The sequence below is a fragment of the Nannospalax galili genome, unplaced genomic scaffold, assembly GCF_000622305.1.
Source record: "Nannospalax galili isolate Female #2095 unplaced genomic scaffold, S.galili_v1.0 scaffold752, whole genome shotgun sequence".
NCBI lineage: Eukaryota > Metazoa > Chordata > Mammalia > Rodentia > Spalacidae > Nannospalax > Nannospalax galili.
The window spans coordinates 1388817-1403215 of NW_008333404.1; the positions used below are offsets into that span (position 1 = coordinate 1388817).

At 42.4% G+C, this 14399-nt stretch overlaps 1 protein-coding gene across 1 annotated transcript in view; it reads right to left on the reverse strand.

Annotated features, from left to right (window-relative positions):
- Positions 1-14399, reverse strand: part of Gabpb2 (GA binding protein transcription factor subunit beta 2) — a gene marked incomplete in the record, with an annotated part of 38165 nt that overhangs the window by 15120 nt on the left and 8646 nt on the right. Inside the window, 3 exon segments of the mRNA XM_008828254.3 lie at positions 5631-5781; positions 10675-10869; positions 11774-11941. Of these exon segments, the coding sequence (XP_008826476.1) occupies positions 5631-5781; positions 10675-10869; positions 11774-11941 (514 nt within the window).

The following is a 14399-nucleotide window of genomic DNA, read 5'->3' on the forward strand; positions in this document are numbered from 1 at the left end:
GTTACCATGCCAGGATGCTTTTGAATTATTAAAAGTACTTTTTCAAAGTAATACCCAAGCCACCAAATACAAAAGAGTCTCAATGTTTCTTAAATTAAATGTATATTAAAGCTAAATTTTCTGGGTCATTTAATTGAAGGCAAAATGATTTAAAATAACTATTGATAACTTAAAAATGGAAGTCACTATTGCCCTCTTGTATGTCACCTTTTATTGAGAAGCTGTATTTTCTTCTCTGTCTCTCTCTCTCTGTTTTCTGAGATGGTATCACTACGTAGCCCTAGCTAGTCTGGAATTTTCTATGTAGACCACTCTGGCCTTGAAGTCACAGAGATCAACCTGCTCTGCCTCCTTAGCACTGAGATAAAAGGTGTGTACTACCATACTTGGCTATCTTTTTTTTTTCAATATTTCATTATTTTTATGCATGTATGTCAAGTGCACCTGTGTCATGCAGCACCCAGAGGTCAGAAGAAGGTGTCAGATTCCCTTGGAACTGGAGTTACACTTGTTGGCTATCATGTGGGTGCTGGGAACCAAACCTAGGTCCTCTGCAAGGGCATCCAGTGCTCTTAAATGCTAAGCCATCTCTCCAGCCCTGATTGTTTTGTTTTTAATTTTTTTTTTTTGGTCTTTTTTTTTTTTTTGAGACAGGGTCTCCCTGTAGCCCCAGCTGTCCTGGAACTCATGATGTAGACCAGGCTGGCCTTGAACTCACAGAGATCCACCTGCCTTCTGCCTCTTAAGTGCTGAGATTAAAGGCATGTGCCATCACGCCCGGCTATTTTTAATATTTTATTTATTATTATTTTAATTTTATGAGCGTATTGCCTGCATGTATGTAAGTGCACTGGTGACATGCAATGCTCTCGGAGGTCAGAAGAGAGTGATAGATCCCTTGGAACATGAATTATGGATGGTTCTTAGGCACCATGTGGATACTGGGAACTGAATCTGGGTCCTCTGCAAGAGCAGCCAGTGCTCTTAACTGCTGAGCCATCTCTCTAGCCCACACTCCCACCCCTGGTTGTTGGGTTTTTTCCCGAGACAGTTTCATATTAAATAGCCTAGGTGGCTACAACTTACAATTTCCCAGCCTCAATGCCCATGATATGAGATGATAGGTGTGCACCATCATTCCAGTACATTATTTTCACTTAAGAGTTATAAGCCAGGCACTCCTTTAATCCCAGCATTTAGGATGCAGAGGCAGGCAGAACTCTGAGTTTGAGGCCATCCTGGTCAACATAGCAAGTTTCAGGTCAGCTTGGGGCCACAGTGAGGCCCTGTCTCAAAAAAAGAAAAAAAAAGTTATTAAAGCTCTGCTATAAAGGCTCTAGGTGTGGTGGCACAAGCTTTTAATCCCAGCAATGAGGAGGCAGAGGCAGGTAGATCTCTGAGTTCAATGCCAGCCTGGTCTACATAGTGAGTTCCAGCAAAAAAAAGCTCTGATATAAAATGGTTTTGTTTTGTCTGTTTGTCTGTTTTTGGCTTTTTGAGACAGGGTCCAGCTGTCCTGGAACTTACTATGTAGATCAAGCTGGCCTTGATCTCACAGAGATCCTCCTGCCTCTGACTCCTGAGTGCTGAGTTTAAAGGCCTGCACTAGCACACCCAGCTTCTTATAAAATGGACACTGACATACAATTCTCAAGCCTGTCATGGTGGCCTATCCCAGCACTTGTGGGTTAAAGGTAAGAAGATCAGGAATTCAAGGCCTGCCTAGGCTACAAAAATTGTCTCAACACAAACAACCCAACAAAAACCTCCTAAAAATCTCAGTTTCAGGGGCTGAAGGGATGGCTTAGCAGTTAAGAACACAGACTGTTCTTGCAGAAGACCTGGGTTCAAATCCCAGCACCCACATGGCAGCTAATGACTGTCTGTAACTCCAGTTCCAGGGGATCTAACAGCCTCTTCTGTTGTCCTTGGGCATTGCATGACACAGATGCACTTACCTACATGCAGGCATAACACTTATACACATAAAATAAAAATAATAAATAGCCAAGCGTGGTGGTGCACACCTTTAATCCCAGCACTTGGGAGGCAGAGGAAGGCGGATCTTTGTGAGTTCAAGGCCAGCCTGGTCTACATAGTGAGTTCCAGAACAGCTGGGGCTACAAGGAGACCCCGACTCAAAAAGAGAAAAGAAAGAAAGAAAGAAAGAAAGAAAATATTGAACATTGGTTGTTCTTGCAGAAGACCCAGGTTCTTCTGGTACCCCAGCACCACATGGCAGCTAACAACTGTCCATAACTCCAGTCCTAGGAAGTATGACAGCCTCTTCTGACTTCTGCGAGCACTGCATGACATAGGTCCACTTACCTACATGTAGGCAATACATACATACACATAAAATAAGAAATAAAAATAATGATAATTAAAATTAAAACTGAGTTTAAAAAGAAAAATCTCAGTTTCAGCTGGTGTGCTGAAAGACTGTTGTGAATTTGAGGCCAGCTTAGGCTATGTAATGAATTCCCGACTAGCCTGGCCTACAGAATAAGTCTCTGTCTCAAAATTTAAAAGAAATTTTCTGGGTTTTTTTTTCGGTCTTTTTGAGACAGGGTCTCCCTATAGCCCCAGCTGTCCTGGAACTCAGTGTGTAGAACAGGCTGGTCTTGAACTCACAGAGATCCACTTGCACCACCATACCCAGCTTGAAATTTTCTTTTTTTTTATAACAACTGTTTTTTAAAATTTTTATTATTTTTATTTTATGTGTATATGTATATTGCCTGCATGTGTGTTAGTACACCTGTGATGTGCAATGCCCACAGAAGACAAAAGAGGCCTTTGGATCCCATGGAACTGGAGTTATGGGCAGCTGTTAGCTGCCGTGTGGGTGCTGGGATTCGAACCCAGGTCTTCTGCAAGAACAACCAGTGTTCTTAACCACTGAGCCATCTCTCCAGGCTCACGAAATTTTTTGATATATTTATTTTTATTTCATATATATGAGCGTTGTTTTTGTCTTTTTGAGACAGGGTCTCCCTCTAGCCCCAGCTGACCTGGAACTCGCTATGTAGACCAGGCTGGCCTCAAACTCACAGAGATCCACCTGCCTCTGCCTCCCAAGTGATGGGACTAAAGGCGTGCGCCACCATGCCCAGTTTACGAGTAGTGCATCTGTGTCATGTAATGCCTGAAAAAGCCAGAAGAGGGTGTCAGATCCTCTGGAACTGGAGTTACAAACAGTTGTTTCTGTGTATGTGGCCCAGGCTGGCTTAGAACTTGTGGTAGTACTGCTGTGTTTATCTTTTGAATGCCTGGAGTATAGGCTTGTACCACCATGCTTTACAATGTATTTAGTTAGCCTTTGCTGGCCTGGAACTCGCTGTATGGAACAGACTGGCCTCAAACTCAGAGATCTTCTTGCTACTACATTCCTACTGCTCTGATTATACATGTGAGCCACCATACCAATCACATCTAGCCTAGTTAATTTTCATTTTATGTGTGTAAATGTTTTGCCTGCATGTATGTAAGCGTACCCATTCGTGCAATGCCCTGGATTCCCTGTAGTTATACACAACTGTTAGCTGCCATTTGGGTGCTGGGAACCAAACCTGGATCCTCTACAAGAGTGGCCAATGCTATTAACTGAACCATCTCTCCAGCCCTAGTCATTGTGAAAGTCACAACCAGAAAAAAAAAAAAAAAACAAGAACTGAAAATTTATGTAATTTAGGAAGCAAGCTCCTTCAAGTAGCCCCAGCTAGCCTAGAACTCACTATGTAGACCAGACTGGCCTTGAATTCAGAGATCCGCCTGCCTCTGCCTCCCGAGTGCTGGGATTAAAGGCATGTGCCGTCTCACCCAACAACCATTGTTTCTTAAGTCAAGGTTTAATGTAGCTGAGGCTGGCCTTGAATTTCTGATTCTCCTGCCTCTATCTCTTGAGTGCTAGGATTATAGGTATGTATCACTATGTCTGGCAAGGCATAACCTTTAATAGATAAATCTTTAGAATATCTTATTTTTAATATAGTGCTCATTTATAATTTCATCTTCCCCATGATCTTCCTTATCCCAGAAAGAAAAGGTCCACCCAGGAAAGACTGTAAGAGATAGGGTTGGTGGAAGACCAAAAGAAAACAGTTTTCCAGACAGCTGGTGAATTACTCATATGAACTTATAGCAATGGTGACAGCATGTACAAGACTCACCAAGTTCAAACTAGAGAAAAACCCAGCATAGAAAGGGGAAAATGGGAAAGAAGCTCTGACCTTAGCTGAGAATTATTGGCAACTGATGACTAGATGGTAGAGGGAGGGTTGATTTTTCTGTAAGGAAGTGACACTAGATAGGCTGACAGGCTCCAGTAAATGGAGTAACACCGAGATATATTTGGGAACACAAACTTGACTTGCTAGGCCTTAACATACATGATACAATGCATGAAAACTGGCAGGGGGAGGCTACAAGGCGTTTAGATAGAGGACAGGGTCTGAATATGATCAAGATGTATGAAATTTGGAAAATAAGTTTTTTGGTTTTTTTTTTTTTTGTCTTTTTGAGACAGGGTATCCCTGTAGTCCCAGCTGACCTGAACTCACTATGTAGACCAGGCTGGCCTTGAACTCACAAAGATCTGCTTGCCTCTGCCTCCCAAGTGCTGGGATTAAAGGCATGTGCCACCACGCCTGGCTGGAAAATACGTTTTTGTTTTTTGTTTGTTTTTTTTTTTTAAAAGAGCTGGACGTGGACACCTGTAATCCTAGCACTTGGGAGGCAGGGGCAGGTGGATCTCTGTGAGTTCCAGGCCAGCTGGAGCTTTTTGTATCAAAAAAGATCAAAAAAAAAAAAAAAAAAAAAAAAAAAAAGAAAGAAAGCCAGGAGTGGAGTGGTGGCACAGTCTTTTAATCCCAGCACTTGGGAGGCAGAGGCAGGTGGATCTCTATGAAGTTGAGGCCAGCCTGGTCAACAACTGTGGCTACAGGGAGATCCTGTCTCAAAACAACAACAACAAAAAAATAAATAAATAAAAAATAAAAAAGGAAGGAAAGAAAAAAGGGTACCTTGGCTTTACCAGTTATTGTCAAGCTGGCTGTGGTGGCTCAACACCTGTAATCCTAATGTTTGGAAAGCTAAGGCAGGACAACTGCTATAAGTTCAAGCCAGTCTGAGTTACATATTGAGTTCAAGGCCTGCCTGAACTACAGCAAGACCCTATCTCAAATCAAACAAAGGGCTGGGAATATAGTTCTAGCAACTGAGAGTACCTAGGTTCAATTTCTAGCACTGCAACAAAAAAAGTGTTTGGGAAATGTTTTTTATTTTTCACTCTTTTTTTTTTTTTTTTTTTTTTTTTGAGACAGGGTCTCCCTGTAGCCCCAGCTGGCCTGAAACTCACTCTATAGACCAGGCTGGCCTCGAACTCACAGAGATCCGCCTGCCTCTGCTTCCCAGTGGAGTGCTGGGACTAAAGGCGTGCACCACCATGCCTGGCACTATTTTTGTGGAGATTTAACTCAGGGCTTTATACATGCCAGTCAAGTATTCTGCTCCAGAGCTTTATTTTTAGAAGGTTGGGTATCAGACAGAGTATCTATTCATGTCTAGGAAAGTTGGGAGCTCTTCTCATTTTTGCATCTAAAACAGATACCTCATTATCAGAACATTACCTGAGGTTGCTTTGGTGTTGGCTGAAGAAACAAGGCTAGTGAGGTTAACAACCTCTCCAGAGGTGAAGATGAACGGAGCAGCCACAGTCACAGGGTTAGTCACAGGGCTGGCTCTCTCGGGGTTAGCACTCACTTGATTCTGCATTGCTTCCTACCAAACAAAGCAGGGTATTTTGATGTTAGAACATTTACCAGCTTTATTCTTAGAGTTACTGAACGGCGTAAGCCCCACCCCTAGCAATGGTCTATCAAGCAGATCTAGTTCTAGCACAAAATGTCCCAGGGGGCTCAGGTTCTCATTAAGACTACTGCTTTTTTCAAACTGAAGCAATAGAAATGTTAGGCTGCTTTCCCAGCTTGTTTCTACTTGAGAAAAGCAAAGGTATATTATTAGCAAAACCTTCTACATACTTCCCTTAACCTCTCTACATTTAACTTGAAAAAAAATGAAGTAATTGGTTTTGGATAGTCTGAAAAGTAATTTATAGCACTACTAGTCTATGACCAATTATCTACAAGGTGCTAGCAGCAGATCCCTATAGAAAAAAAAATATTCTCTAGAGTTTGAGCCAATGATTTGTTCCATTCTGCCACTGAAGAAATTCCCAGGAGAACATATAGCAAGCAAACACATGTGCACCAGATTCTGAAGTCTAGTTCCAGATGCTACACTTCTGCTTCCAAGGATATTTGCTCAATTCAGTGAAAAGATGTTTATCTTTTATTTGTACTTTCAAAAGTTTTCTACAAACATGATAACTACTAAAAAAAAAGTCCAGTTATGAAAAGACTCTGAACAACTGACAGTTGAAGATAATAACTAGTCTTTGGAAAACCATCTGTCACAAAAAACAAACAAAAAACTGAAAGTTGCAAGAGCAGCTATTTTTCATCTGTAATTATCTCCTTGACTGAGAACTTCAATTGAAACAGAATATTCACTCTCTGGATACTGTCCAATTCTTTCTTCAATCTGCAACTTCTTCTGCCCTCCACCATTACTTCCTTAGTGGAAGTGCTTACTGTCATGCCTTGCTTAGCCTAATGAAACTTATCACATGGTTACTTAGCATTGTCTTCTCCATCCAATGTGTGTACTATATTCCAAACAATGTTTTTAAACAAGCACACCAATCTTGTATTTAAAGGTTTCCAAGGCCAGGTGTGGTGGCGCATGTCTTTAATCCCAGCACTCAAGAGGCAGAGGCAGGTGGATCTCTGTGAGTTTGAGGCCATCTGGTCTACATGAGTTCCAGGCCAGCTGGAGCTACAGAGACGCTGTCTCAAAAAGACCGAAAAAAAAAAAAAAAGGTTTCTGAGGACCTGTAGTGGCTCACACCTGTAGTTCCAGCACAGCAAAGGCTGAGGCAGAGAGTAAGAGAGTATTACCATTAGTGAGAGGGTAGCATGAGCTACATAAGACCAGGTGAACCAGAACCACACAGCAAGACCCCTTCTCAATCCCCACTCAAAAAGTTTCAACTAGGTTCATACTGTCTACCCAAAAACTACTTCCCCAGCCATGTAACACCCTTATATCCAGACCTAGCCTAACTCTCAAGCTGGAGCACCTGCCATTCCCAAACTCCAGGCTTATTTCTATGCACACAACTAGTGTTCTTTTCTAAACATTTCATGCTTTTCCACATCCTATGTCTTTGATTTGTTCTTTTTCTAACCTGGAATGATTTTTTGAAAAATGAATTTTGTTTGTTTTTGAGACAATGTCTTCCTTATAGTCTCAGGTGGCCTGGAACTTGCAATGTAGACAGGGCTGGCCTCGATCTACAAAAATCTGATAGCCGCAGCCTCTTGAGTGCTGGGATTAAAGGGGTGCGCCATCACACCCGGCTGAAAAATGAATGAATTTTTAAAAATTTTATTTGTCATTGTGTGTGTACAAATGTGCATGTGCCAGAGCATTCATGTGAATGATGGCAAAGCCACAATCTGCAGGAGTCAGTTCTCTCCTTCCACCACATGGATCCCAGGGATCAACTCAGGTGATTAGGTTTGGCAGCAAGTGCCTTTACCAGCCAAGCCACCTTACAAGCCCAATCTAAATTTTTTTTTTTTTTTTTTTGGTCTTTTTGAGACAGGGTCTCCCTGTAGCCCCAGCTGTCCTGGAACTCACTATGTAGACCAGGCTGGCCTTGAACTCACAGACATCCGCCTGCCTCTGCCTCCCGAGTGCTGGGATTAAAGGTGTGTGCCACCATGCCCGCTCAATCTAAAACTTTTTAAACACTTAATATTCGTGCGTGTGTGCATGTGTGTGTGTGTGCCTGCGTGTGTATACAAATGAAGGTCAGAGGAAACCTTTCATAAGTCAGTTCACTCTACCATGTAGGTTCCAGGGATCAAACTCAGGTTTCAGGCTTCATAGCAAGCACTGAATTTAGTAAGAAAAAAACTGGGGGGGTATTTTTATTTTATACGTATGAGTGTTTTGCCTGGAGATAAGTGCACCTTTGCATGCAATGCTTGTGGAAGAAGGCAATGGATCCCTTGGATCCAGTGTCTGAGTGATCAGCAAGCACTGAGCTATCTCACTGGCCCCTGAATTTAATTTTTTAAAAATTGGCTCTTGCTGGGTGTGGTGGCGCACGCCTTTAATCCCAGCACTCGGGAGGCAGAGGCAGGCGGATGTCTGTGAGTTCAAGGCCAGCCTGGTCTACATAGTGAGTTCCAGGACAGCTGGGGCTACAGGGTTTTTAAAAACAAAAAAAAAAAAAAAAAAAAAAAAAGCTCCAGAAATTATTGAATATGTCAATGCTGTAATGAAATGATGCTTCTTCTAATCACATGGTTATCAAATAAATTTTTTAAAACTGGGGGGGTATTAATTTTTGTTTTAAATGTATGAGTGTTTTCCCTGGAGATAAGTGCACCCTTGCATGCAACGCGGGTGGAGGTCAGAAGAAGGCATAGGATCCCTTGGAAGTGGAGTTACCAATGGCCATGTAAGAGCTGTAAACCAAACCTAGGTCCTTTACAAGAACAGCCAGTGCTCTTAAACACTGAGTCATCTCTCCAGCCCCTTCCCCCATCCAAATTTAATTTTTGACAACTTTAGGATATGTCCTTGTGGGGAAGAGGTGAAGGGTATGTGGGTTTGTTGAGAGGTAGGGATGTCTGCTTCCTAGGTCTGGACAGGTTCTTGGTTCTTCAGTAACACGGTTTCCCTTTGTGCGGATGTAGGGAGACATATCGAAATACTTCACAGGTGCCTACCACAGGATGTGTGTGTGTGTAGAAAGGTTGGCCTTGAACTTGCTATGTAGCCAAACATGACTTTGAGCTTCTGATCTTTCTCTTCCACTTCCTATATGGTGGGATTATAAAGGCCTATGCTTGAACAGTGACTATGTGTGTATGACTACATTTGTGTGTGTGTGTGTATGTTTGTGTATGTGGGTGGGTGTGTGCATGCAGCTGGGCGGGGTGGCACATGCCTTTAATCCCAGCATTTGGGAGGCAGAGGTAGGTGGATTTCTATGAGATCAAGGTCAGCCTGGTCTACACAGTGAGTTCCAGGCCAGCTGAGGCTACAGGGAAACCCTGTCTCAAAAAGACAAAAGACAGCTGGGCATGGTGGCGCAAACGCTTTTGATCCCAGCACTCGGGAGGCAGAGGCAGGAGGATCTCTGTGAGTTCAAGGCCAGTCTGGTCTACATAGTGAGTTCCAGGACAGCTGAGGCTACAGGGAGACCCTGTCTCAAAAACACCAAAAAAAATTATTTTATGTATATTAGTGTAATTCCTGCATGTATGTGAGTGTACCTGTGTCATGCAATACCATGGAGGTCAGAAGAGGGCTTCGGATTCCCCTGGAACTGGAGTTAAAGATGGTTCATACCTGCCATGTGGGTGCTGGGAATCGAACCCTAACCGCCGAACCATCTCTCCAGCCCCTAGTTGGGTTTTTTTTTTTTTTTGAGACAAAATCTCACTGGTCTTGAGCTCATCAAGTCGGCTAGGTTGGTTGGCTATTGAGCTTCAGAGCTATCTATATACCTGACTCTGCTTCCCAAGTTCTGAGAGTATAAACACATGACTCCATATCCTTTTAAAAAAATTACAGTTTGTTTGGCTGGGCATGGCAGTGCTTGCCTTTAATCCCAAGACTCTGGAAGAAGAGACAGGTGAATCTCTGATTCTGAGGCCAGCTTGGTTTACACAGTGAGTTCCAGAATAGTCATAGGCACATAGTGAGACCCTGTCCCCCCCAAAAAAAACCACCCCAAAAGCCCCCAAAACTTTTAACAATTTACTTTCTTTCTGTCTATCTATCCATCTATCTCTCTCTCTACCCATCCATCTATCCATCCATCCATCCATCCATCCATCCATCCATCCATCCATCCATCCATCCATCCATGTGTGTGCACACGCTCCAGCTCCCATTAAAAAAAAAATTAACAGCAGGGTTGAAGAGTGGTTAAAAGCACTGGAAGCTCTTGCAGAGGACCCAGGTTTGATTCTCGGCACCCACATGCCAGCTAACAATCTCTATAACTCCAGTTTCAAGGGGATCTGACACCCTCCTCTTGCCTCTGTGGGCACTGTACACATGAGTGCACTTACATACATGCAGGCAAAACACTCATACACATAAAATAAGAATAACAAATAATTTATTGAAAAAGTTTAATGACATATTTAAGCAAAGAAAGCACTAATGGTCAGGCCCAGTAATGCATGCTTAGCACTAGGGAAGGTAAGGCAAGAGAATTGAGAGTTTGCGGCCAGCTTGGGCTTTCAGTATGGAAAAAAAATTAAGAAAAGTTAGGCATACATGAGGTAGAGGCAGGAGGATCAGGAATCTAAGGTCATTTCAGTTACATAAGAGTTTGAGATCAGCCTAGGCCAGTTAAGACCAATCTCAACCCCTACCCCTCAAAAAGAAAAGACAGATACTAAAGATACTAAAGACACTGAATCCCATGATTAAGTAATTCTGGAAGTACTACTTTGATGTGTTGGGGGAAATTCTTGAACCTGAGTTGAAGTATATTTTGGAGGAATATAAAAGAAAGCATACCTGGAGGATGACCAAAATCTCTGCATTGTTTTTCTCCAGTGCTATGTCAAAGGCAGACTTGTCAAACTTGCTAAAAGCATGGACATCAGCTCCATATTTGATAAGTAACTCAACAACATCTCGGTGGTGATGCTCTGTAGCCCAGTGCAAAGCCGTCATCTTTAGCATGTCCTTGGCATTCACATCTGCACCATTCTGTTATAGAAAAACAACTTTTTCAACAGATGTTGGTTACAGGAACACAGGTGTAAGAGCTCATCATCAAACAGAGGATTTACATAGAGATACTTAAATTCAGATCTTGTTTAAGAACTATCAAAGGGAAACATATTTCTCAAGCCTCTGAACACTGACACTTTATGCTTTCAATGAGTGGGTCTGCTAAGGACATCAGTGGAAAATCATAACAGATGGGAGAGGGTTTTTAGAACAGATTTTGCATTTATTAAGAGAAAGCTAAGTGCCTGAAAAAAAAGGCATAAGTACAGAGAACACCTACAAAAAAGAATGAAGAAAAAAAATCAATAAAATCTGTTTAGCTTTTTTTATTTATTTTAAATATTTTATTATTTTTATTTTGTGTGTGAGTGTACTGCCTGCATGTGTGTACATGCATTTGTGTTGTGCAATGCCTGAGGTCAGAAGAAGTCTGATTCCCTGGAATAGACAATTGTTAGCTGCCATGTGGGTGCTAGGAATTGAACCCCGGTCCTCGGCAAGAGCAGTCAGTGCTCTTAACTTCCAGCCTCTGGCCTGGGTGTGGTGGTGCATGCTTATAATCCCATCATTTAGGAGGCAGAGGCAAGCAGATCTCTGTGAGTTCAAGGCCAGCCTGGTCTACATAGTAAGTTCCACGTCAGCTGTGGCTCCAGGGAGACCCTCTCTCAAAAAACCGAAAAAAAAAAAAAAAAAAAAAAAGCAAACTCATCTCCATGATGACTCTTAAAAGATACTTCTCATGAATAAATAAATAACTTAGAAATGTAACTCAATACTCACCTACACTAGTCTTTTCCAGCCCACTCTCCTAACCACAATTTAAGAACACAGGAGGTGGGTGTCTTTTTTACAACACAGCCCACCACTAGTTTTGCTTTACCCTAACAAGCAGTTCCACAATGTGTGCATGTCCATCAGCTGCAGCCATATGCAAAGGGGTCCTGTCCACTTTGGTCCGGGCATCTCTGCTAACACCTGCTCGAAGGAGTACTTCTGCTGTGGAATAATGACCATACTGGGCTGCAAGGTGGAGGGGTGATGTTCCAAGCTGTAGGAAAATAATACTCATTGAATTCTATTGTGTGTAGAACTATATCACTGCTGAACACACACACATGAACAAGAAATGAAATCTTACAGTGTTCATCCTTGGATAAAGAATCTGATTGGGCAGACAGAACTGAAGAAATGATAAATTTTAATAATTAATATACTAATAGGCAAAGAGACCACAAATTAAATAAATTTGAAGTATAGTATGGCTTTAAGTCAGGTAGATTTATCTGATAAGATTCACGAAGAGGGGGCTGGAGAGATGGCTCAGTGTTTAAGAACACTGACTATTCTTACAGAAGACCTGGATTCAAATCCCAGCACCCACATGGCAGCTAACAACTGTCTATAACTCCAGTTCCAGGGGATTCAATTGACTCTTCTGTCCTTAGCGGGCACTGCACAACACAGGTACACTTACGTACATGCAGGCAATACATGCATACACATAAAAATAAATAAAAATAAAATATTTAAAAAAAAGATTCACTAAAGGATGTGATTTTAAGCATGACTTACAAGATAATGAAAAAAAATCAAAAAGAGTATTCTGGGGCTGGTGAAAGAGCTTGGAGGGTAAAAGTGCTTGCCATGCAAACCTGGTGATCTGGGTTCAGTTCCCAGAACCCAGGAAGAGGTGGAAGGAGAAAACTCCGCAAAGTTGTCCTCTGATCTCTACATGTGCACCATGGCATGGGCCTGAACTTATACATATTCACACAATAATAATAAAGTTTTTTTGTTTTGTTTTGTTTTCTGTTTTTGTCTTTTTGAGACAGGATCTCCCTGTAGCCCTGGCTGGCCTGTAACTTATGTAGACCAGATGGTCTTGAATTCACAGAGATCTGCCTGCCTCTGCCTCCAAGTGCTGGGATTAAGGACATGTGCTACCACCACCAGCAATAATAAAGATTTTTTTTTTTTTTTTTTTTTTAAAGTGGGGCTGGAGAAATGGCTCAGTGGCTAAAAGCACTGGCTACTCTTCCAGAGGATCTGGGTTCAGTTCCCAGTTACCACATGGTGGCTAACAACCATCCACAACTCCAATTCCAGAGGAATCTGATGCTCTCTTATGACCTCCTTGGGCACTGCACGACACGGGTATACTAACATACATGCAGGCAATACACTAATCCATATAAAATAAAAATAATAAGGCTGGGTGTGGTGGTGCATGCCTTTAATCCCAGCACTCGGGAGGCAGAGGCAGGCAGATCTTTGTGGGTTCAAGGCCAGCCTGGTCTACATAGTGAGTTCCAGGACAGCTGGGGCTACAGGGAGACCCTGTCTCAAAAAGACAAAAAAAAAAAAAAATTATGTGCAAGCATGAGGACCTGATGGAATCATTAGTACCCATGTACAAAAGCCAGGCATGGCAGCAAGTACCTGTAACCCCAGCATTGGGGGCAGGGGTGATGAAAGAGGCAAATCTTAGAAGCTCAATGGCCAGCCAGCCTAGCCAAAAGAGGCAAACTTCAGGTTCAGTGAGAGACCCTGTCTTAAAAGAATAAGATGGATGGGACTGGAGAGATGGCTCAGTGGTTAAGAACACTGGTTGCTCTTGCAGAAGAGCAAGGGCTCTTGCTGGGTTCGAATCCCAGCACCCACATGGCAGCAAACAACTGTCTGTAACTCCAGTTCTAGGAGATCTGACCACCTCCTCTGTCCTCTGAGGGCACTGCACGACACGAGTGCACTCATCTACATGCAGGCAATACATGCATACACATAAAAAATAAAAATAGTAAATATAATCTTAAAAAAAGAAAAAAAGAGTAAGGTTGAGAATGATGGAGCAGAACATGACATCCTCCTCTCAGGCACATTGCACCCACAACAGAGACATGCACACACACACACCAAAACTTCAGAAATGATGCAGCAATAGCAATAAGAAAATCTGTGTGTCGTCTTCTTCTTTTTTTTTTTTTTCCTTTGGTCTTTTTGAGACAGGGTCTCCCTGTAGCCCCAGCTGTCCTGGAACTCACTATGTAGACCAGGCTGGCCTTGAATTCAGAGATCTGTCTGCCTCTGCCTCCCAAGTACTGGGATTAAAGGCATATACCACCACGTCCAGCATGTGTCATCTTCTGTGTAAATCTTGCCACCTATCGCTGGACAAGGTAGTAGCCTAGGTAAATCTGGAACTGGCTATGTAACAAGGATAAAAACCTCCTAATCCTGTACTTCCTAAGTGCTGGGATTACAGGTGTATACCACGACACCTGGCCTATTCCTTTCTTTATAGTATACTCTCTTGCTTTTTATTAAAACCTGTTTTTAGTCTCTGCTTTTCATAGATTTCATTCTCTGCCTTTCTTGTGAAGTGCCAAGAACGAGTTGGCATCTGAAATTATGAATTAAACATACTACAATAGAGATCACTCGATCATCAAAACAATTTTGTCAGTGCTTACAAAATCTGTGAATGCGCAGGACCTAATGGCACACGT